Genomic DNA, 24,299 nt, shown 5'->3' with positions numbered 1-24,299 from the left:
TTCAGCTGCGGAACTATTATCTGGAAACGGTGTGGCCATAACAAACAAAAGCAGAGGGCCTTCAATGTTTGTCAAGTCTGCATAAAGAGAACCTTTGTGTTCAAAGGCAGCAATCTGGAGGGTGAAATACGAGCACCGGTGTTTTTCAAACTTTTGTGTCCGCTTTTTTATGAGGAAAGAGGATGGAGGGTGGGGGGGCAACTTCTGAGTTGCTACCAAGGCAACAGAGAAACACTCCTTGGGCACAATAGAGGAAGCACAGTGGTGCCTGTAAGCACTGAGACCTAGCAACACCATGAGCAAGGGTTATCAGGCTTACAAGAAAAAGGACATCGATCAGCAAATGCGTTTTGAGTATTGATTGGATTTGCGGACATCAGATCTCTTCCCTTTAACAAGATTTCTGTGGAACACAGGTAAGACAAGGTGACTTGACGTTAGTATGCATCGATGGCAGGAAATTGCTCTAGTGTTGTATGTTTTGTCATTATAAGTGGTTAAGTCAGCTTAGTTTTGGTCGGGTTTGTTTGTGTTCCTGTGTTTCTGTGCAATGTCCTGTGAACTTGCGACGAAAACGGGCGATTACTATTTTCCCCCCTGACAAGCCATGTCATGTCATTTCTGGCACAAATAGCTGGCTTTCATTCCTCCGTATAATCTATTCCTTGTCGGTGTAGAGATATGAATTTTTTAACAATGCGCCACTTTTAAAACTAGTGCTTTTTGATTCATGATGCAAAACCCAGTCGGTTGTCTTCAAGAGTCGAATTAGAATCAAACAGGAAATTATGACATACTTATCCCGGAAAGATCTTAATCTTGAATTCATTTTTTTCCCTTAGAGATAGTTCCAAATAAGGGATTTTTTTAGATTTTAAAAGCAAAATATTTTAAAACATGCATCATACAAAATAATTATACCAAATCGCTCTGTTACTATAGTTAGCTGCTTAGTTAAAGCAAAAGCACAGCACTTCATAAATACTGTGGTTTTCAAAGCATGTCCTGTTTAACCTGGGCTGAAAAATCTCATGTTCCCTGAAGCAATTCCTCCAGTCTTGGTCTTAGTTACTCCTAGTCCTAATCCTAACCCTGGTCCTAGTTAGTAATAATTAACTCATGCTAGTATCTGCTCTTGCCAAGTTCTTGGTTACATGGTTGAACCCTGAAATTGTTTGCGGCCCTTAAGAGTTTTTGGAAGTTGCATTTTAACTGTGTTTCAGTAAAAAACAAATAAAAACAAGTTAGCTGTGATACAGGTTTGATTGATTTAAGAGCTCTGCTATGACAAAAGCCCACATGTGTTTAGCTCTCTAGGACAAGAATTGGGAGCCTGTGCCCTAAAGGAATTACTGTACAAACCTTTTGCTCTTCATCATTCACAAAATGGCTTAGCAATAAATAATGCTACTTATTCAGCCCCAGAAAGTGAAATGAATGCTCAGGCCCTTTTGACAGTAATGTAATGTTTGGGGCAGAGTAAGACACTGATATAATTTAAACCAACATATTTAGTCACCATTTTCCTTATTTCCTCCTATAGATTCTCAGAATTCTTTCTTTTTCATGCCTACGCTTGTTCAGATGCCAGTATTACCATTTGAAGAAAGCCATAGTTTCAAATTATTTTAAGTCTTTCATATTCAAGGCCGTCTAATCTGCTACAAATCCAAAACCTACTTCAAGATTTTATGGTGACCATATACGCTTTCTGGTGCAAAATATAATTCCTACAGTAACGTGTTTTTCAGTTCTCTTATTATTTTTTCCTTTTTAAATTATTTTTGTTGATTTATTTTGTATTTGGGACATATCATGTAAGTTAGATAGAAATATGCAAGTCTCATCCAGTAACATTAACACAGCATGTCATCAAGAGGCGACATCATTCCAAATAATTCACACACATTTTTGTATCCCTCACTGATCCAGAAGAACAACAGACATGCACACAGGCTGAGTTGGTGTTCAGGCCCTATTGAACCAGCTCTGTCCCATAGGCATTTGGTCAGGATAGGGGGTCTCAAACTATTGTTTGAAAGCCCACTTTCACGAAATCAAAATCAACACGTGCTCTCCTCAAAAAATATGAAGGCAAAATTTAGTCATATATTATCTTCAATACAGCTTCTATTTAAAATAACAATAAAAGGCAGGATGTTAGGTCTAAAATCCTGTGAAGAAGATCTTAAGAGCTTGGGATATACTCTATATTCTGGAATACAAAGTTTGTGCTGATTGTCCCAGGGAGGCTTCCATAGGACAAAACTGTCTTAGCTCAGGCCCAGATCATGATTTTCGTCTGAGCCAAAATGGCTACTGATGAACAAACAATCAAGGCCAGGTGTGTATTGTTAAGGTAAGCATTCTTGGACTTTACAAGGCAGGGCAGCCAAGCTGCAGGGGGTTGGAAGCGAAGAAAGAAAATAAAGGTGTGATAAAAGCTCGATACTGAGAGTTTTGGTTTGTTTAACTGATGAGAGACCTTTTAATTCAGTGCAGTAAAGGATTTAGCATCTTAGATATCCAGATTGAGACTGGAATTGGGTTTTTTTAATTCCTAGTCTAAGACAAAATATCTTCTTTGTAAACTTAATCCTTCAGTGGTAAAAAAGAAAGGGCATTTTTTTAAACTGAGAATGAAAAAGCTACAACCTGACAGAGCTCTTCTACTGTGTGTGCACATTGGTAAACATGTCTAGAAATGTAAGTGATGCATCTCCTGTTCATTCAGACTACCAATGTGATTTCACTTTTCAGTTTCCTCCCAGTGCATGTTCCTGAACTCATGCTACTGTGTTCTTATTCATTGGTTAAAATCATTAACACTTCCTCCAGGTCTTGATCAGAGAGCTGATCAGCCGTGGCTCTTTAAGACCAGAACGATCTATCATGAGAGACCTAAGAATTTCAGTTCTATGGTTCCAATGGCACCATCCATTGTTGAGGGGCTAAGAGCCATTTCAGGTCATTGCAAACAGTTGGCAGTTGCGTTAAGAGCCTCCTCTCCTTTATTTATTGTGGTGCAACACCATTTAAGTCTTTAAACAGAGCCAGAGGGAACAAAACCTGGGTTTCTGTCCTTCTTGCCCAGAACATGTTTTGGATTTTGCTTTAAGTTGCTGCAACACTTTTTCATTTGTTTGAGAGTGGTTCTTGCTCGGAAGATGGTGTGTTGATTTAAAAAAAATTATTTGCCTTCGACTCGTGACACCACCCTTGTACTATTAATTTGCTGAATTGTTGGAATGTGTAAAATATTCATATTTAGGTTAGTTTTTAAATATTAAGGAAAGATGCTGTTTTTTACTCATTAGCTGTGTCCTCCCTATAATAATAATAATAATTACTTACACTTATATAGTGCTTTTCTGGACACTCCACTCAAAGTGCTTTACAGGTAATGGGGACTCCCCTCCACCACCACCAATGTGCAGCATCCACCTGGATGATGCGACGGCAGCCATAGTGCGCCAGTATCCCTAGTCCTAGTATTGACTAATGCACAAAAGAGACTCTACTTGTTTTTGGATATCTTAGAAGATTTTACTGGTTGTACCATAGGTTGATAGCTGCTGCCTTCTGATATGGTTCGACGGATATTGCGCTACCTGTGGCATCACTGAAGGCATTCTTCAGTTTGTCAGGTTGTCAAAGACGTCTGACAACTCTCTATGCTTTTAAAAACATATTTGGAAAGGACTTTTACCTGTTCTTTAGACGAACTCTTTTTGAGGCACGATTTCTTTTTACTCCCTGTTCATCTTCTTAGATGTTTTTTTTAAATTTGACATTTAGGTCGCCCTACCTCTCTTTAACGTCTACATTAACATACTGTGCAAAAAAGAAAGGCAGCCCTTATGTCCCCCCAGGGCACATTCAGACACAAACATAGACAAACACACACTCACACCAGGCCCAAATTTCCCAGAAACCAATTAATCTACCAGTATATCTTTGGCTTGTGGGAGGAAATCCACACAAACATGGGGAGAACATGCAAACTCCACACAGACAGCTCCCCGTGAATTGGACAATGGGCTCCAGTGCTTCAAGGCAGGAATGCTAACCACTGTGCAATATTTTTATGTAATAATGAAAAAGAGCATGAGAGATGATAAAGTGGTATATCTCTCCTGAAAAGAATAAAGGAATTCATACTGTGGTATTTTTAAAAATAAATCCATCATGGCAAGAAAAATAAACTAAATATTTGAAAAAGTTTTTACATTTCATGGATATGCTCCCTGGCCAAATAGAAAATGTAATTAAATCAGCTTCAAAACTAAAATTATTTTTATGTAGGTGTTAGGTAACAGCAATTTGTTTTTCTAAAATATAGCATTAGAAACCATGCAGCCCTGTAGATATTGACAAAAATCTTTGTGAGAAAATCAAAATGTTTTTTTTCCATGCCTTCCAAATTAATACAGGGAAAAACACCTACTGAACACAATAGGTTGTAATATAACTTCTGGCATGAATTTCAGGCTTCAGATCTTTTCCACAAAATTATAAATTGAAGTTTTTCGGATCCTTTTTTTTGGGAAAGGATTTCAACCTAGGAGAAAAGTGACGTGCTTCGAAAACATGCCACAGAGACATTTCCTTTTGGTGTGCTCGTTCAAAGGCCGGTTTAAACACATGTACGGGTGGCTTGTAAGATGACACTAGCCCTAGGCTCTTTCGTTTTTTTGTTTCAAAGAGTGATAGTTTGTCAGGTTGACTGACGTGAATACTCATAGAACACATCACATCAAAAAGCACCTCCCTTCAAACTCTCACGAGCCAACAGCTTTGATCATTTCAGATTTGAGCGCTAACTGGGAAAGGTACTTCTGACGGGGATCGGAGACCATCACAGGTAGCCTTGTCAAATGTGTTGCTGGGCCGAGGAACCTTGCTGGGGAGTTAAAAGAGGCGACTGACAGCCGAAAAAGGGGAGCGAGAGGAGAGAGGGCAGGTGGAGCGGAGGAGGAAAGTGGATGGACTTTGAGGACATGGAAAACCACGAGAGCTGAAAACCAGGCCTGGATGCCACAATGAAGGACTCCGCCCTGTCTCTCCTGAGCCGAGGATGTGGGCATTTGGTGAAGAAAGAAGAACACAGCACTGATGGGAAGCTGGAGGTCTACTTCGAGCCCAAAGTAAGGATAGCAGGTTGCTTTTAACCCTTACGTAAGACCTTACCTTATGGACTTGGCCATCACAGCCTCTGATATCCATGTTTCGTAAATAAGGTTAGGAATGTGGGGAAATTATCTAACTCGTCACTGTTGATCGATCAGTATTGTAGAGTTACTACACTGTACCCAGGTGAATTTCACTGGGTTCAGAAATTCCCAACCATTACCGTCTTCTTTCTTGAGACCTTTCTCAAGACTTTGGTCTTGGAAATTAGTCCACGCAAAATGGTTCCCTCTCCCCCATTAATTGGCTTGCTTTCTCTTGACGTTTGCCTTTTGCCTGTACAAATTGATGACTGTAGAAACCCTGTTTTTTTTTCACATGAACTGGGGGAAGAGCAGCAAAGGAACACAATAGAACTCCAGTAGTTTAACTGGGTTCACAGGCGGTTCACACCATAAACATGCCCACACCATAGGACAGGTTACACCACACAGCTCAGAGATTACTTGGACATGACATAGCTGTGTTTTCCAGGCTCCCCTGCAGGGAGTCAATATTGGCCAAGAGCTGCCAGGCTTGAGAAAGTCAGCCGTGTTAGGATTAACTTCTCACACTGCACAAGAATCATCGTCTTTCCTTGTCTTATTCTTGAGAGCCTACAATTTTACTGGAGAGAGTCGCACCTTTCCTTCCTGTGGTGTTCTGCCTCCACAGCTGGAACAGTGAGCTTGCAGTGTAAAAACACCATCCTGAGTGACAGTCCACATTCTGAGTGTCTGTTGTGTTCCACTCTCTTGCGTGACATGATGGCAATAGCAGTGAAATGAGTATGGAGGACTTTGGGACACAATGTGGCGAAGACAGTTATTCCTGACACATGATGTCAATAGCTTATTTATTGTCAATAGCAAATCAAATATCATCTTCCCCGAAGTCTAACAGTGCCAAAACCTTTTTCTTTGTTGGAGAGGGGGCATCCTAGAGTTTTATTTGGACTGGATAATTGGGAAGAGAAAAGTAATTAATGGAATGGAATGGGAGTCAATGAGAAGCCCCCCAACGAAAGAAAAAGAGTCTGTTTGGTGCATGTGTGTTTCTGTGTAGCAGGTAGAACACATTTTGTTTTAGCTTTTATTTGTCATTTGTTCTTATTTGTTTTAGGATTATTTTAATTGGAAATCCCAGCAAGCAGGTTTCGACCTCTCCAAAACTGAGAAGGGACATGAGGCACCTTACAAGGCAGAGCCAGCACCTCCCAAAACCTACAGTACCAGGAAAGGACCTCTCATTCTGTACTCGGAGGACATGGCTTTGTCATCATGGGACACTGGGAGACCAGGCAGGAAGAGGAAAGGAAACCATCGCTACAGACAGGAAGTTGAGCTGCAGCTTCGCACTCTCAGAGATTTGACAGGAGCAATCTTGGCCTACGGAAATAAACAGGTACGTCAACATCCGTAAACGTTATAAAACACTGCTCATAATGAGATTTTACAGTTGATTACCAGAACAAAAGATGTGGATCTCTACGGTGTAATCAGCTTTTTCCTTGATTACTCTGCTCTAGTTCTGTAACCCCTGACGATGGTAATGTCATGCTTAATGGAAACAAGCATGGAGACCTGTTTAGGTCGGAAAAAGGTTTAGGTTAGCAAATAAGGTAGCGATAAGCTGATTTCAGGACTAAATTGTTCAACTGTGGGACACAAATCTTATCTTCTTGAATAACATGCCTGTGAGCTCTACATTCTGTGTCCTTGGCTTTAGAGTGGGGATTTTTCAGGATTTTTTCACTGAGAACATGGCTGAAAGTTTTCAGGCTACTTTCATTTCAGCAAGAGTTAAAATCCTTTTTGTCACCAATTTGAGTCCATGTCTGGTAAACAACATAACCACATGCTACTTTTATCAGGAGTTTAAGTAGAAGAGAGGAAAGGGATTTTAAAAAATGAGTCTTGCAACAAATGAAATAAATTAATTAAATGGACTGAGAGACAAGACAGTAAACAGAACTCTGGTAAGATGTTATAATAGGGTTTTTTGGGTGCATATTCTCAGTGGTGAGACCTGTTTCCTATGAAAGCTGCATTCTTTCTGATGCAATTATGAAAAATTCTAAATGTGGTGATAACATATACAAACACTGATGAAAACCTTTTTTCTTTGTCTAATACATGTATATACTTATAAGCAGTTTGGGGCTTGGATAACTATACCTTCATCAAATACATCCTATAGGAATGCTTTAAATAATAAGGAGAGATATATAATGTATATGCCTTCCTTTTTAATGCTTAAAGTGCTAAATGGAACTCCCTTAGAATATGTACAAAAATACATCCTGTTGAAATTCATGTTAAGTGGTTTTCTGCTCAAAATAACTTGCTAAGGTTTTGATTATCTCAGCTTTATCTCTGGCTGGTGCCATAACCTGGACTGAATTCATCTCCATTGACAGCTCATAATCTTAATGGTTTATAGTTAGGGGATTCTACTCTGTGCCTGGGAGGTCTCTGCACTGCTGGAGGTCAATGATGGGGGCAATAAAACTAGAGGGAAGAGTTTATAGCACAGAGGAAAAAAGCGCTTGACCTTCCGGATAAGAAAAACCTAGTGCTATTCAACATGTTGCGACATGTTGTGTCTTTTAAAAGTCATCTTGGGGATTTTGCTTTCTATTTTCATACCACCAGAAAGCAAATTCTACATTGACCCCTTTTGTACAGGCAGTGAAATAGCCTGGAATATTCCAATATTCAATATTAGTAATGAGTTCGGCTCACTGCTGTTGCTCTCTTATCAATCTGGGAAGCATGAGGATAAACTTATACCCCCTGAAACGTAGGCTGGTGAGGTATTACTGTACTGTCTGTGACATCAGACTGTAAACCGAGCAAAGACGTGATACAGACATTACTGATGAAGACTAGATTCACAGTCTCCCAGCCAGAGATAGGGATCTTAATGACGAGTGAGCTAAGGATGACCCAGCTACCTTGACCATTCATTTCAGTCTTAATTAATAGCTAGGTAATAAGTAGCTAGTATAATTTAAATTTGAATGGGCAACCTCCAAACTCAGGGACAACTATCCTACTCTCTGCATACAGGCATTTTTCTGGATGAGCTACTCCTGATCTTCTATGTATTCTCACTGTATTTATCCATAATTCTCAAGAAGCAACACCGATTTCCTGTACGGTTACCATATGGTAATTTGTTGTTGCTGCTGTTTTTGGCTACCTTTTAATGGTTGGAGTTTTTGTTGAAGATTGTTGGCAGGTTAAGGATACATTGAGTCCAGATAGCTGTTTATGCAGCTGTTTATAAGCACTTATGGACCTTTTGTCCAGCGTTTTTTTTTAATAGTTCTCTTTAGAAGTTCGGACCCAGACAGGTCAGTTATGTTTGGCACCGTTCACAAAACTTCATGCGTTCTCATAGAGGCTCATTCAGATTACAAGAACAGAAAAAAACATGAAACATCACCAGGGCTGCCACCAAAAAGCAGTTTGATGTTGTTGTTTGTCAGGATTAAGGTTTTCTGGTAAGACAACCCCAGCACTGTCAAATGAACAGAACCAGCATTAGCAAAATTAAAGCTTCTACTCCTACGTGAATCGGTTGTGAACTGAGAGGAATAGGGAAGATGTCGATTCACATTTGTCTTTATATCCTCTAAAGAAAATCTGTTGACTGTTCCGAAAACACCTTCACAGTGGAGGTAAGGTTGCGTTCTGGCTACAATAGGCCTTTAAGGGAGACTCTAAAGTGTCCATCACAAACGAAGCAAATTAAAATGTTATCTAAGGAAATTAATGACTGGAGTGTGGCCTTCAACGATTTTGAGCAGGTTTCCACACGTTCCTTAAACATTTGCATATTTTATCCATCCCCTGACATTCTGCTTATTTGAAGGGTTCCAAAAGGGTTTTGCTAACTGTTTTCCTAGATGTTTTTGCTTTCACACTGCATTTTTTTAGCCCTGCTGTCATGCTAGTCAAATTTTAAGTGCGTTAAATTTTCTTAAATATTCAAAGTCATAACATGCCAAACAAATATGCCATAATCTCGTTCTTTGTGATGGCCAGAGTCAAACAGTTGTGATGGATGTGCAGCCGAATGAAAATAAATTAAATTTCCCGACCAAGCACTGCAAACATTTCCGACGGAAAAACAAGAAAACACACGCTAGGCGTACCACCCTCTGAATCATCAAAGCAAATAATTGAAACCAAAGAATACAGGAGATTTTCTTTTTCTAATTTTTTTGGCAAGCTTTTCATGTTGCAAACCATAGCCAGTGTTTGGTCTCAAAGCCCATGCTTCCCCTGCTGGGAAGACCATTCAACAGGCCCCAATTGAATATCTACCACAGTAAATACATGTACTGTAATTGGGCAGGTTATTCATGCTTGTTCTAATCACTTTACACACATTTTCTTGGGATTTTATTTGTTTTCACAGCATTTCACTAGACTGCAGTAGGATAATACCATGATGCCCACGTGTGATCCTATCCCTAAAAACCATGGTGATATCAAGGCATAGTAACTCTATGATACAAAAGAGTAAAACTCAGAGTGAGACGAAGGTAAAAGTGAAACAGAATAATCTTTCACAAGAGTGGGAAAATGAAGAAAAAAAAAAGGAATGCTCCATTAGCTTTATAAGACTGCAAAATAAGGAAGCAACTGAGCATGATTATATACATACATGAGTATTTAAAAAAGCATCCCTGATACAGTATGTTAGACACACACATTACAGCTTTGTTCTGTCTTTTGAAGATACGGAGAACCACAGACCACATCTGTTCGTAAATGAAACTGCTGATAAACATGTGGAGAAGAGTTTTAACTTTCCCCTAATTGGGTATGCAGGTCATTTGGGACATATTCAATACGTCCTGTCTATCTATGAGGGCAGAGGTAATGCTCCAGGGTAATGTTGGCGTAGAATCGTGGCAGAGGAAAGGTCATGTCTATAAGGGTGGATGCAACTAACAAGATCTTCCACGAGGCACGTTCCGACAGCTTCAGAATGTAAAAGAAATCTCTGCATTCAATCGGCTCTACAGGATCTACCTCCACAGTGGCGTGTAGGGAGGGCGTGACTGAGACCACGCACAAGAGCTGCAGTGTTGAGTTTCTGTAGACTTCCTGGAGCTGTGTTATCCCTGCCGTAGACCAACAAGGTAAACCGCAACTAGATGGACAGATGAGCAAACAAAAAAACAACAACAGACTTCAACTCCGAGTATTTTGACGAGCTAGGAACGAGCTGAAAGCTTACAAAAAGTAGATTAAATCATCACAGGAAGAGATAATTTAGGTTAAACAGACAAGGCTTTATGTATTGTTCTTATTCCAAAACAACTGAACTGTGCAAAGTCAGCTAAATGAAATGCTATTTTTGGTATCCCAATGCTATTGGCAGATCAGTTTCTGAAATGATTTTAGGAACTTGATGTTTAGTTTGTCTCCAGTTCCCAGTGAAACATAATAAATGAATTCACACAAGTTCCTGAGGCTCCTTCTTTCCTATTTTATTTATTTGGCATGATTAGAACTGTTGGACGAAGGGTTTCTTTTTAAAAACATTTAAAATGGAAAAGTTAAATAATTACCAATCAACTTCCCTTGTGGTTTAAGTGTTGTGAAGTTTGTCACATAGAAGAGCTGCAATAATCCTCCATGGAGCTGGCTGCATATCAGTGGAATTGCTGTGTTAACTAGGGAATAAATTAACAGGTTTCCAGGCAGATGGAATTTCAGCTGAAAAGCTGCATTCTCTGTAGCAAGTGCAATACCTATACAGGCAAGAAAACCCTTATGGTAAAATTGCAATGCATAGTGGAACCAAAATTGAATTAAATTTAAAAACATCTTTAAAATGTTGTGGTTTTCAAGCTTGAATGCAGCGTTTACAGTATTTCAAAGGGTAAATGATTCTCGATTTTTATTTTTGCGGTCCTTTTCCTTCTTTGTTTGATTTGATTTACTATTATCGTTTTTCAGCGTTTACACTACCGCTTTTCTAGATTGAGCACATCTGACAGAGGAAAACCGGTAACTCAAATGTTGACTGTTGCTGTTTGAATGGTGCCTAGGGGTTTCTGTAGTAACTGGTGCGTCCTAATTGCATGCCTTGTATGAGGGTTGTATTATACCAAGAGCATGTGTTATAAGAAATAGGTTAAACTACATTATTCAGGTATGTGTGCAAAACAAGGGATATGAGTTAAGATCTGAATATAATGTATGGGCTTTATAACGGAAATACATGAGAAAAATTACACCCTAATCTGTTATCTCCATTCTCCTCTATGCATATATATATATATCTCGCCTTCTGCACTTCCTTTTTCTGTCACACCCCTGTTGCCACCCCATTTACACCTTTATAGCGGCTCCCTAGCTAATTCCCAGTGAAAGCTGTGGGGGGGTTCAGTCAGCCTTACAGTCAGGATGTGGTTCTCTCAGCTGGGTGAGTTACACCACATAATGCATTTGTCCCTCTTTCGCATTCATTAGCATCTAACTGAACTCCATATTAGAGGCAATAGTTTAGGAACATAGGCCTTGAACCATTGTCTGTCATGGTCCTGTATTGGTATGAATACAGCGTTCTTCCTGTCTCACAGTTCATGTTGGTCAAAACTTGGTTAGTTTCCACTGGTAGTTTAATGTTAACCTGGCCTGATAAGCTACTCCCACATGAATTAGAGAAGGCCCATTAGCAGATCCAGGCATACCAAGCAATAAACCATTTGCCACATTAAGTTATGTGGTTTTGTCTGACCTTTCTGATGATTTACAGCTAAATGTGGAACAACAGCAGATTCACACATAGTTTTTTTTAAATATAGATTTCACAAAACCGAAATAAATTTGCCGTATTTTGTCGGATTTGAAGTAAGGACTTTTCCTGATGCAAAACATATGCAGGGCAAGCTGTTATAATTTACCTTAAAAAAACACGATTTAACAACTTTCAGTCTCATTTGCATCTCACAAAAGTGTTCGTGCGTCTGGAAAAAAAAAACCTCTGGAGTGGTTTCCATGGAAATGAAACACTGCGGTTCCTCTCAGTGCAGGATGGGTATAAGGCAACATTCTCTAGCACTGCTACAGAATTCACTTCAGGCCCCGTCTCCAAGGATACAGAGATAAAAATACATTAGGCAATTAAAATCATACTGGCGGATGGGCTGAGTGGTGTGTTTTTTGCAGAACCCATAAATTAAGAAATTCGATGGACTCCTTTTTAAAAATATTTTGATGGCTTGACTATTTTAATGCTGCAGTCATTTAAAAAGCCAGTAACTAAGGTAAGCCTGTCTCCCTGTTTCTGCTGTTTCTGATGGATATTGAGGTATCACTGTATCACAGGCATTTTTTATAGTTTATCTTTAATGCATTCTAGTTCCTATGTTCATTGATGTAAATGGTGTGGCATCCTCTGGTGTCCTCTGCACTCCATAGCCAGCTGTATTAAGACCTTACATTTTTTAACATTTTTCAGATTGTAAAAACTCTCAATAAAATGTACTGAAAATAAATTCAGAACAGACAACAAAACTGAAGGGATCTTCAGGGGTCTTCTGGTGTCCATTTCCTTTTAACTCTCATGTAACGTTATGCCATAATTCATGGGAGACTTAATCAGTATTATTTGACGGGCACATGCTCAAAAAGTTTTTGAGGCTATATGCTGAAAAGCATGGCTTTCGATGCAGACTTCGAGTGACCCATGGTAACCCCCAAACCATAAACCCCGCTTTTGTATTTGAAAAAAATGCACATAAAGATTTAAAAGACTCCAACAATCAGCAGCACCCCTGCCTCATTAGCAAACATCAGTGCCACCTGATTGATGGCTGGTACAATTACTCTGATCTAGGAAGCATCCCATTATCACTTTGCAGCAGCCCCAGTGGCTTCAGACTGCGCACCGACACTAGACTCATACGAGTTGCCACAACAGGACAACCAGGCAGCAACCCATCACAGAGGGTCCAGATGTGTTTCTGCTCCCGCAGTTCCACTTCAGGTCTTACCCTGCCATCTTCAAGAAGTTCTTCCATCTCCTCCCAGCCCATCGAAAGGGAGTCGGGTTCAGATCCCCGAATCCGGAGTGGCGGAGACAGTGCGGTAACGCGACTGAACCCAGAGAAGCCGGCAGCAGCCCTGGGGAGAGTTCTCTTTTCTTTGTGAAGGGCAGGGCGCCCTGGAATGGGTTTGGCCCCGAGCAAGGGGCCCCATGCCTTGGAAAGCGGCCAGTGGGCTCTCGCTGGCCCTTGAAAATCCAGAGGGGGGTGTGTAAATCTAGCACCGATCCGTACCCATATCCGTGGGGAGAAGGGTTCCATATGACCAACACGTCCTCCGGCCAACACTACCCACACAGGAGACGTTGTGTGACAGAGTGATTCAAAGGCCCTCCCTGGTGAGGTCTTTTGTCTCATCCCAGGCACCCCTGTGAGTGCCTACAGGATCCCCTCAGCCTACCTAGCACGACTAATTGCAGTCTTAACAAAACGGCAATCCTCTGACCTGTGGATAAAGCTACAAGGCCATCTCTCCCACCTTTCTCCGGCTCACCTGCTGCAGTGGACGCGCACTGAACTGCGGGGTGTGGGTGTGCTCATCGCAGCAGAGCCCTGGAGAGTTTCAGACGGAGATAAGACCTGACACCCAGACGTTCCGAATGATGACAGGTCACACATTTGACCCGGCCTTTGATGCCCTTCTCAACAGTTTGCAAAGGGAATTGTAGAACTGCCGGCAGCTTGCAGCTCTTGGTGCAATCAATCCCATTGGCCTGCATATGTCCTCTCGCTTTCTTGACTTTTCGAACCACCACCCTGCATTGCAAAACCTTGCTTTCAAGGTTTGCTTCATGCGACAACCTGCACGACCTGCAAAAGTGAGAGCCAGTCAGCCCCTGACTGCTCATGACCATGAACCCAATATCTGCAACTTGGGCAGATACTAATGACACATCCCATGTTGCTAGAGAGGTCAACAGCCTGCGGTTTCTAAAAATGTTATGCATGTGCACTTGGATAAATGTCTGTATGGTATGTGTCATATACTGTATTTTTTATCAATAGCATTCAGAACAGCCAGTGTACCCCCAGGTGATGTCCTGACAAAAATCACTCATACAGTATCCCAAAAATAAATGGGCATTCTGAAAGTGAGTGCAAGTACTTTAAAACTGCTTAGGAATTAAAGAGGACAAACAGATGTAAGCAGTTGAAACAGCATGCAGAGATGTACAATGCTACATTCTTCAAAACCACATACTCTTAAAAGAGAAGTGATTTTAAAATGTCTGAGTCTTAGTAAAGCCACAAAAGGATAGACTGCATTTTCTCCTATGACATTCATATAGTTTGGTGAAACCTTTAACCTACACACATTTAGTACCTCAGAACATAAGAAAGCTCTAAGGATGTGTGGCTTTCTGTAAAAGCATGGATAGATCTTGATAATAGGCCTTCAGCCATGCAGTCCTCGCCATTTTGCATTGCACTAAAAGATTCTATCAGCACGTCAAGCTTGATTTCAAAAGATCCTATCTTATCCGCCTCCATAATGTGTCTTGGTATCCTAGTTGCCTTTGTCTTGTGAATTTGCCTGACCTCTAAGTTGCTGCATCTGTGTTACATTAGTCTGGAGGCCCTTGTCTTCCAGCCAGAGGTTCAGAGGTCCGAGCTGTAATGTTATGCAGGGACGTTTTCAATGGTGCTCCTGTCACACAAATCCATTTCTTTAGTCGTACAACCAGTTGAAGCATGTTCAGCCATCTAACCCTTTAGTGACCTCCTGGTTTTGTGCTCAGCCTGCTTGTTTACTCAAGATAACTCCGCTGAGGGCCTGTGGTTTGTTCATAGCTCTTGTGATCTCCCTGTACGATAACCGTAGTGTTGCTATCTGCTCTGACAAGTACTCCACTGAGGCAAGAGCAAAATACCAGTCCTCTCCTCACAACAGAATCTCCTGGAAATAACCCTGACAAAAGTTAGCCTCGGTAACATTACCACAAGATTTATTGCGGTTGTACACTGGTGTTGCTTTCCATTTCCTATTGTTTCCACAAGTTTCAGCATTCACTTTAGCTCACTATGGGACAATGGGAATACAGTGATATACCACGATACATTTCTAAGTATTCCATGGTATTCCTATTGACCAAAATAAACATAAAGCATTTCTAAACAGGTGTTGAAAGCATCCGTCCGTCCATATATTTTCTAACTACTTCATTTCCATCTAATCCTGACCAGAAACAAGCGCAAGGCACGATACACCCTAGACAGGACACCATTCGCACTCACACCAGGACCAATTTCCCCAGAAGCCAATTAACCTACCTTGGACTGTGGGAGAATATGCAAACTCTACACAGAAGCACCCCAGGACCCCAGTTCTAACAATTCAATTCTCACCACCAGGACACGGTGCTGCTGCCACTAATTAATGGGCAAGTTTCTCTTTTCATTTGCAGGAAGGTCCAGGTGATGCCCAGCCTTTGGCGCACTTCCTCGGTAACCCCCAGGAGGAGCAGATGGACGGACAGATCTGGCCTGGGTACTGTGCCAAGCGCTGCCTGGCACACCTCTCCCATACCTGGCATCCAAATGCCAATTTCTCCAGTGCGGGACAACTACCTGGTACAGCAACCATTATGATTATCATGCTTTGGATCTGATTGAACAGAAAGCAAAATATCTCATATTGTTTAAGGTCCAGAGCCTAGTTGCATAAAGTATTGAGTATCTTAAGAATTAAACATCCTTAAGAGGGCACAGAAGGCCATTTCTTCAAAGTCACCTTAAAACCAGCAGCGATCCTAAGCATTTTGAGACTACTTGCAGGGAGAAGAATCAAGGAACAAATTACTGGAAATGTATTTTGTGAAAGTATATTACACATCATTGTGAAGTAATTGTGTTTTTCATATTTGAATCACAGAGGCTGGGTATCAGGTTTAGCTGTGACCAAGAAATATTTCATACACCTTTTCGTGGTAGAAGCATGTTAGATGGTTGTGACACTGAATGGCAAGAGGCAAATGTCTGACTGCTTTACCAAGAGAAGTCCAGATCTTTACTATGGCCTGTAGCTGACTTGAATACTTTAGGTGGGCTGTCCCAGAAACCGCATCTCACATAGTTCAATGGAACAGGTGAGGATTTGAGGGCAGTCATGCCTGTCATCACACTGCCAGTGTATTTGGGTTTTAGCTTTGTCTGTCCTCCCAGAATACCATTTGGGAACACTACCCTAGCAAATTAATCATGTTTGAATTTGATCACCTGTGAAATAGACTGCCAGACAAACGACAGGCCCAGATTTGGCCAACTTCTCAAGCTTTGAAAACCAGTGGACTCATTCAATAAAATATAAGAGTGATTTTGTTCCACTAAATGTCTCACATTCAAGAAACACTGCAGCAGGGGGCTGCTTTACACTCGAGAGAGGAATACAGAGGTCTCAAAGAGTTTTGTTTCCTCTTAAACTCTAAACAGGAAGCCTTACCTTGTGAACAGGTGGCTCGCCTCTTTACTCTAATGTCAGGAGCTCTGTAAGGTCTTGACCCCTTGTTCTGGCGTGTTCTTTAGCAAAGAATGAATGTTTTCATCATCTGCCGACAACTAACAAAACAAGCAAGACAGAGCAATAAGAACTGACTTATTCCCTCACACCACCTGGCCACAGTGACCACCCTGAACTGGAAAAAAAAAAGAAAAGACCGCCGTCTCTTTGACTGGCACAATTTAATTAGACACATTGTTGTCTCTCCAATATGTTGGTTATACTGCTTGGGACTGCATGCTCATGTTCATCATGCTTAGTCCAAGTAGAGATGTTAGAAGACATTTCTTTAACTGTTTTTTTAAATCTTTTTTTGTTGTAGCGGGTTGATATGTGGCACTGGCCACTTTCTTTTTATGATATTTACTTATTCAGTGGTTGCTAAGCAACTTACAATTAAAAGAGAGTCACGGGACTCTATAGAGACAGTGTGAAAGGCACACAGATAAGAAATACTGTATTGAACGCAACATAATGCATTACAGTTAGCAGAGATATATGCTAGACACAGCCACTGTAGAACAGAAGGCAAAGAATTACACCTGAATCACAAATATGCCGTGAATGAAAGGTACTTGAAATCGTACCTTCTCTAGTGGGTAGTGGGAGGCCACACTGTAGTTGTGATGACAAATTTGCCAATGTAACAGGGCTCAGTGACCTCACCCCCTTGAGGAACATGGAACTGTTCCTGTCACACTGGAGCAGTGACTTGGATTTCACAGGCTGATGTCTGTCAGTCGCTGAGGGGGATGAAGAGGAGTTTAAAGGCGGAGAGTGTTACAGACATCACTCCCCTTTGAAAAACCCCGGAAGTGTAGGATTCTCCCAGTCTTCTGCCGTAAAAGAGTTCACTGTCTAGGGAGTGGCATTCTGTCTGTGCCCTGGGAAAGGCACAGCAGAGCTGCACCTGTTACACAAGCAGGGGTGAATCGTCTTTAATGGGGCTGTTACAGATGCCTATGAACAAACTCATGGATTTTCACATTATCTACACACACCCCACTTACCCCATTGTTAATAGACTTTCAGCTGTTAATTCTTAGAATACTGGAATATAACTGGTACATTTACTAGCTCCATGTTAATGAAATCTCCTACCTCTGGGTATATTAACCACAAGAGGATTGTGAGAGTTTTAGAAAATCTTTGAAGACTTATTTTAAATCCTGCGCTATGTTGATGGCTTTCAAAGGTCATTATTCCTCTATCATGAGTTTAAATCTGAACTGAATGTGTTTGCTTTAATATTGATGAGGTGTCGGATTAATCATTAACCATACATTTCTTTCTGTAGAGACAATATAAATCATTTTTAAATCAAATGGAGTTAGTTGTTCTTACTAAAATACACCCTCCTTGTTCTGTGTTCCAAGTAAATATACAGGGTTCCAAAGATGACATTGCTTTTTACCATGAGGAGCTCTGGTTTAGGCAAATTGATTAAAGGAGTCTCTTTTCTTTGTGCAGGTGGTACCCTGGACCCTTCTGGTGTTCCAGACAATCCCCCAAGCTCGCCTTCCCTCTACAGAAATGAGTGTGACCTCACTAATGAACCCAGACTGTCTAATGTTTTCCAAGACTCTCTGCCACATGTTCCTGAAGTTGGAGAGTGCCGGATTGATATGCCAGACAAGGGTAATGATCAAACAGGCATGGTCTTAATTACTGCTTTTTATTTTTAAGTTTAGAAATGTCACCTGCTATCCCTCTGTCATACCCCCAAATCTGAAAAGGTTAGTTACCACCTGTGGCTTTTGCAAGACATCATTTTCCAGTAAGGTATTGAAACAATTGATGTGCAAAAAGCATCAATCTACAATAGACTGGTTTTGAGAACATGCCTTTTTTTTCCCCAAGGGGCTTTGATAGAAACATTTCACTTTCTTTTTGTTCGGACCTGCTTGGTCACTCAGTGTGCATCGAGACCACCTGGAAGGGCACTCACGGAAAGAATACAGATCTACACACTCCAGGAGTTCTCAATACATTACTCTTCAACACGAGCAAGTTACAACTTCAGAAAATGTTACAACCAAAAAGAGACATCGAGGCCATTGGTTAGTTAGCATCTTATTGATCTTAGGATCTCATCCAGAGTTTTCTTAAAGGAAACAGGGGTCTCGATGTCAACAACATGACAAAAAATGATTCCTGTTCTCAATATTAAATGCACCTCCACATAGTTTACACTTGTACTCTGGTTGGTGTTTCACTGAATTGAAGTCTTACTTATTTTCTAGTTACAAGTTTGGGATTTTCTTTCAATTGGAAAATGCAATGGCTTAAGCCCCATCAGAGCTTTAAGAGCTGGGAACAAACATTTGCAATGAATCTTATTCTCAAGTCAGTGAAGGGTTTGATTGTGTAACTGAGAGCTCTGCTGGAACACAAGCCATCAGGTGTGTGGGCCACCAGGCCCAGTATTGGGAACCACTGCTTTAAACCAACAAAATGACTTTGGTGGCTTTAATATGGACTGGTTCCAAAGAATTGCTTTAAATTATAAATGGCAATTGGAACTCCAAAAATATATGTTTGAGTTATGTTCTTAATGGATCCATGACTTTGTTTGATTTTGTGGTCCTCAGTGTTATTCAATTCTGATAATCTGGCTGAGAGTATGAATACATTATATCAACATTGAAGGAAGGACACAGCATTATGCATATCTCAGAAATTCCCAAACATTTCTCGAGCAGGGCATTACTTTTCAACAAAATTGAATTTGTATCCTGAAGAAATTCTAATGTTAATATCTTTCTCCGTGTTTCCACGTGTTTATATCCCATGATGTTTTTCTAAAATGCACTTATGTGTCTGCCGTAAGAAGGACAGTCTGAGACCTCACTTCAAAGATGCTCAGTGTTTGTGGTTGACATGAATCGTCACTGTATTAAGTTTTCCCCGTACAATAGCCACAGTGATGAGATGACAAACTAACCACAGCAGGTGAAGGGAAACTTTGTCAACATGTTTCACTATAGTTGGTAAAATGGATGATCTGTGTGTTTGGAAACACCTTAAAATAGAGCACAATATCTGGAACACAGTGCTTTACAAAGCCAGTATGGGCTATAATGACGTATGTCAAAACTGAAATGAAAATTTAAGTTGTTCCTTTTTGCCACCTAAACCATCTTGAGAAAGGGACCTTCAGATAAGGGCAGGTCAAAATATGAAAAATGCAAACACTTCTAAAACACGGGTTAATACCCCTTGGATTTTGTAAGCTAAAACAGCTTTCTATTTTTTGCTGTGATCTCTTTGAACTGTTTCAGAATCTCAGAAACAAACTACACCTTTCTTCTTACATTTCGTCTAGGGGATTGCTGAGATACAAATGATTTGTGCTCTTGGATCTCAGTGTTTAATTATGCAGGTTCATTTCCCCGCCGTATAAAGCTTCTGCTCAGCAGGTAACAAAAATGGAAGGTGTCAGAGTTCTTTGGAGGTTTGGCATCCAGTCTAAGAGGCCATTTCCCTTGTCAAACACATTGACTACACGCAGACATCCATTCTGAGGCTGTGACCTGTATTGTATGAGGTTGTATGGTTTCCTTTTGCTTAAAAACAAAACAATTACAACTATTTGGTAAGCAGGAACATCTTTTCTAAACCCTGTGTATCCAGTTACACTAAAGCGCAGATTTTCTAAGCTGTGGTGTCCTGTTACATAAGGCATTGTGTAAGGCGCTGCTCTGAGTCCAGATCCCTCAAAGCATACTGATTGTTCTTCCCTAATACTCCAGTTAAGCCATCTCTTTCATGACAGAACTTTTCTCTTGCGTAAATTCAGTAAGTTGCCTTTGTGCAACTGTTTGAATGATGACCATGTTTTAGCCGTCGATGGCTTTCAAATCTACAGTACGCCGTCTACCCCGAGTTCTTCATTTCTTAAGCCAACCCAAGAGGTCACTCGTCATCAAGCCAAAATGCTGGATCGTTTTCAGGTCTTGATTTAGAAGAATGTAATTGACAAGTCCTTGCCCTGCCATGTGTTGAAATTGGCTATTGATCAATGCCTTCTTGGTATAAGAACAGAAGAAGGAAAAGACTAAAGTTGTGCATACTCTAAAATGTGTGCTGTCATCATTGGTTTAATTTTTCCATCGCAAGCTCGATTAAAAATTACACAGAGGTTTGACGCGGAGCCTTACTGATATTTCTACATACCCAAGAACGGCCTTCAAGTCACAGTGCTTACTGTCAAGTCAATTCAACTTAAGGAGCCCCCTACCCAACTTTAAGCCTTCAAGACTTCAGCTGTGCTTGACTTTACATAGTTACTTGCTGGATGCTGTACCCAGACTCTGCTCCAGGTGGAGCATTCCACTGGGTGACACTGGGAAGCCTTCAAAAGTAGTCTCCAATTTGATCTCTCACTAGTATTATGAGACAAGGAATTCTGGGAGGCCAGTGCTTGAACGGTCAAAGGCACATTAATTTCTCACATGCTACCCAGGAACCTTCTAAGGTTAAGCTCTTCTTAAAATAGCTCACAAAGACCAATTATTTCCCTTGTTTCGTGTCTAATTTGGGTTTGTGTGGCATTCTCTGGTGTACATTTTAATCAACTTTAGCTTAATAGAAATAATGATGCTTTTTGTGTGGGTTTTGAAGTTGAAAGAGTCTTTGTTTTGGGGTTTAATTTGTGCTGTCATTGTGCAGAAACAAACGGGCCCTTTCGGGACAAGCAGAATGTTGACACAAAACAGTTAGAGGATCAGAAGGCTGGAAGGAAGAGAAGGAAGAGGTGTAGCATCATGCCTGAGGCCCCCAGAGCCGGGCTGAGCCCTGTCCCCGAGATGGAGCTCCCATTCCTGGAGGAAAACACTGGAGACACAGGGGGTCTGAAGGAGACATTGGTAATGGAGTAGGCCTCACTTTTCATCTCTCTCCCACAGCGCTACGCAATGACATGCCCCCCCGTCCCAAATTCCTTCTCCTTCTGTTGCTGTTTTGAAGTTTTTGTCTTCTGTGGTCTGGCTATTGTTTAGTCTTCTTTTTAAGTAAGCGAAGGAAACAAACAGAGTAAAAAGGAATTGTACATGTCATTCGCTGCCCTAAAGGTTTCCATAGCTACATTGGTGATTCATATATAAATCTCATATATAAATGAGGATGAGATTTGAGAATCGAAACGTGAAGGAAGCACCTCTCTGGCTGGAGCAGTGAAGGTACTTGCTCCAAGCACTCATTGAACTTTATGACAGAGATATCAAACTTTCAAGCCTGGGCTATGTAACAAGCCAATGCCAGCAGCTATATCACCCTGCAACTGACATCTGGCAACCCACTGAAGGTTAGGTGGTAGATTTGTTGGTTGAAATCAGCCTTGAACAACAGATCTCAGAAGATGGTGTCTTTTTTTCTTTCTGGTGTGGACACATTGGTCTTTGCTCAGACTGCTGCACTGTAAGACAGAGAACGAGCCGAGAAGCTTGCCTACAGTTTCATCGTGGTGAAACATCTGACCCAGCAGAATCCTGAGAATTCAAGGCCGATTGGTTTCCTTTTGTGTGTCAGGTGTGCGGAGCTCCCCAGCCTTGGGACGGGGTGTTTGAAGAAATGCAAAACGAAGCTCCCAAGAAGGAGGTCACTGTCACTTGTTCCATGAAGACGACCTCCATCGATTCCTCCCAGCTGCACAGTCAGAGGTCCTATATCACCTATTATGGAGGCACCTTGGCAGGGGGAAAGAAAAGCTCAGTGTGTGAGTGTCATCACCCACTGCCTCTGCCCATGACAGCTACTACTACTACCACTACTACTATCACTACCCCTACTACTACCACTACTACTACCACTACCACTATCACTACTACTACCACCCCTACCACTATCACTACTACTACCACTGCTACCACTACCCCTACCACAACCAATACTACTATTACTACCACTACTACTACCACTCCTGCTAATACTACCACTACTACTGTCACGCCCTCTGCAGCCAGAGGGCGCTCCTTCTCTGTCCTGTCCCTAGTTTCCGGTCTGCTGTCCTTCCTGTCCCTCTCTTTCCCTTGGGCTATATATTTCCGGGTCTTGCACTCTGTCCTCGCTCAGCATTGACGTTCGGATGTCCTGAGACCCGCCTAGCACCAGGGCGCCCCACGTCCGCTCCCTGAGGGCATAGGTTTCTATACGGCATTCCTGAACTCTTTGCACTATAAGCCTGGGCCTTTTTCCCGTCTCGCCGCTACGCATATGGGTCTTTTTCTGCTCTCCTGCTCCCCACGGTTAGTCCCTTTGGACGTCCGTGACAACTACTACCACTACCCCTATTACTCCTACTACAACCACTACTACTAACAACAATAATAGCACCTGTAGCAGCTTTGAAAGCAATCTTCCCCTCCTCCAGTTTAAAATAATATTACTCCCTCTACTTACTTTACCTTACTTTACAAACCATTCGTGTTTTGAGATGATAATGAAAACTGTGTGAGGAGTGATCCTATATTTGCTTCAAGCCGGCCTCAACCCCACCACCGACTGGAGACCGGCACTGCCTCTCAAAACAACCCCCTAAAACACAAAACAAAAAGGGCACTAAAGCAGTTCCTTCGCATGCAGGCCTGCGCAGTGAAGTTCACTGATACTGACCGGTCCGGATTTTTACTGCTTTTGAATGCTGGGTTAGTGTAAGTGTCAGTACCTGGCATTGGAAGACTAAGACACTGCCTGCATTGCTCTCTCTCTCCCCCCAGCAAAGTCAAGCAGAAATGACCAAAGAGACAGACAAGACAAGACCCTCCTGGATCCTAGCAGTCTGGATCTGCCTTTCCCTCCTATCCCAACAGGAATGGTGTCTATGCTACATCCAATGAATGAAACAGCAGAAACAGAGGTAAAGGTGATAAGTCATTGCTTGATTATTATCTTTTTTTTATCAGCCTGAGACTTTTATCCCTTTATGTACTGTTAGATTACCTTCAATGCTAAATTGCTATAATTATTATTATTATTGGTACTAATATGGGATAAAGTGTTCTAATGATTCCTGCAATTACACACTGCTTAGTTCATAATGCTTCCATGTTTAGTTCATAATAAGAGCTGTCAAGTCTATAGCTTGTTAAACTGATAGTTCCCCTCTAACAGCCACGATCTCACAGAGGAGTTTCAGAACTCCAAGCACAGAAAGTCCCCTGAAATCAAATATGTTCCTGAAACTTACTGTAGATCACACCTTCCGCCTTGTCTCAATGACTCATCTCCTTCTAAATCCTTGCTGTTCATTTACAGATTTCAGCTCTGCTCCTGTTCTCCCTGAGTTTGGACACTCATTCTCACCTGCTTCATGCCCTATTCCTCCCTGCTCCCCACCTCTTCTTAACTACTCTGTCTTTTATTTTGCTAAGTTCTGCTATTCTGCTAATTTCCCCTTCTCCTTCACACCTGAAGAAGGCTCCACAGCCTGTGTTTCTTTTCTGTCAACATGGAATTAACCTATACCTGTTCCTATAGCTTTTTGGCTGATTCCACTGTCTAAGCCACAGGAACATGGAATCTCTTTTCCACTGCAATGTGGGAGGACTCAAATGCCATATA

At 41.3% G+C, this 24,299-nt stretch overlaps 1 protein-coding gene and 1 long non-coding RNA gene across 6 annotated transcripts in view; one reads left to right on the top strand and one right to left on the bottom strand.

Moving 5' to 3' along the window:
- The first annotated feature begins 230 nt into the window (after positions 1-230).
- Positions 231-24,299, top strand: part of LOC107078822 (uncharacterized protein KIAA2012 homolog) — a 66,819-nt gene continuing 42,750 nt past the window's right edge. For 4 of the 5 annotated variants that reach the window (XM_069196541.1, XM_069196542.1, XM_069196539.1 and 1 more), the window contains exons 1-8: positions 231-416; positions 4,796-5,147; positions 6,292-6,573; positions 15,649-15,814; positions 18,210-18,377; positions 21,411-21,607; positions 22,269-22,455; positions 23,456-23,595. In XM_069196541.1, coding sequence (XP_069052642.1) covers positions 5,043-5,147; positions 6,292-6,573; positions 15,649-15,814; positions 18,210-18,377; positions 21,411-21,607; positions 22,269-22,455; positions 23,456-23,595 — 1,245 coding nt within the window. In that variant the 5' untranslated portion in view covers positions 231-416; positions 4,796-5,042. The remainder of the gene's footprint in view (positions 417-4,795; positions 5,148-6,291; positions 6,574-15,648; positions 15,815-18,209; positions 18,378-21,410; positions 21,608-22,268; positions 22,456-23,455; positions 23,596-24,299) is intronic. The other variant, XM_069196538.1, reaches the window with a different exon arrangement.
- LOC138241994 (uncharacterized) overlaps positions 5,995-24,299 on the bottom strand; it is a 34,409-nt gene continuing 16,104 nt past the window's right edge. The window contains exon 3 of the long non-coding RNA XR_011191262.1: positions 5,995-6,557. This is a non-coding gene — a long non-coding RNA (uncharacterized lncRNA). The remainder of the gene's footprint in view (positions 6,558-24,299) is intronic.

Source organism: Lepisosteus oculatus, chromosome 12 (genome assembly GCF_040954835.1).
Source record: "Lepisosteus oculatus isolate fLepOcu1 chromosome 12, fLepOcu1.hap2, whole genome shotgun sequence".
NCBI lineage: Eukaryota > Metazoa > Chordata > Actinopteri > Semionotiformes > Lepisosteidae > Lepisosteus > Lepisosteus oculatus.
Note: the sequence above shows the minus strand (reverse complement) of the source record. Positions and strands in the feature narration are given on the sequence as shown.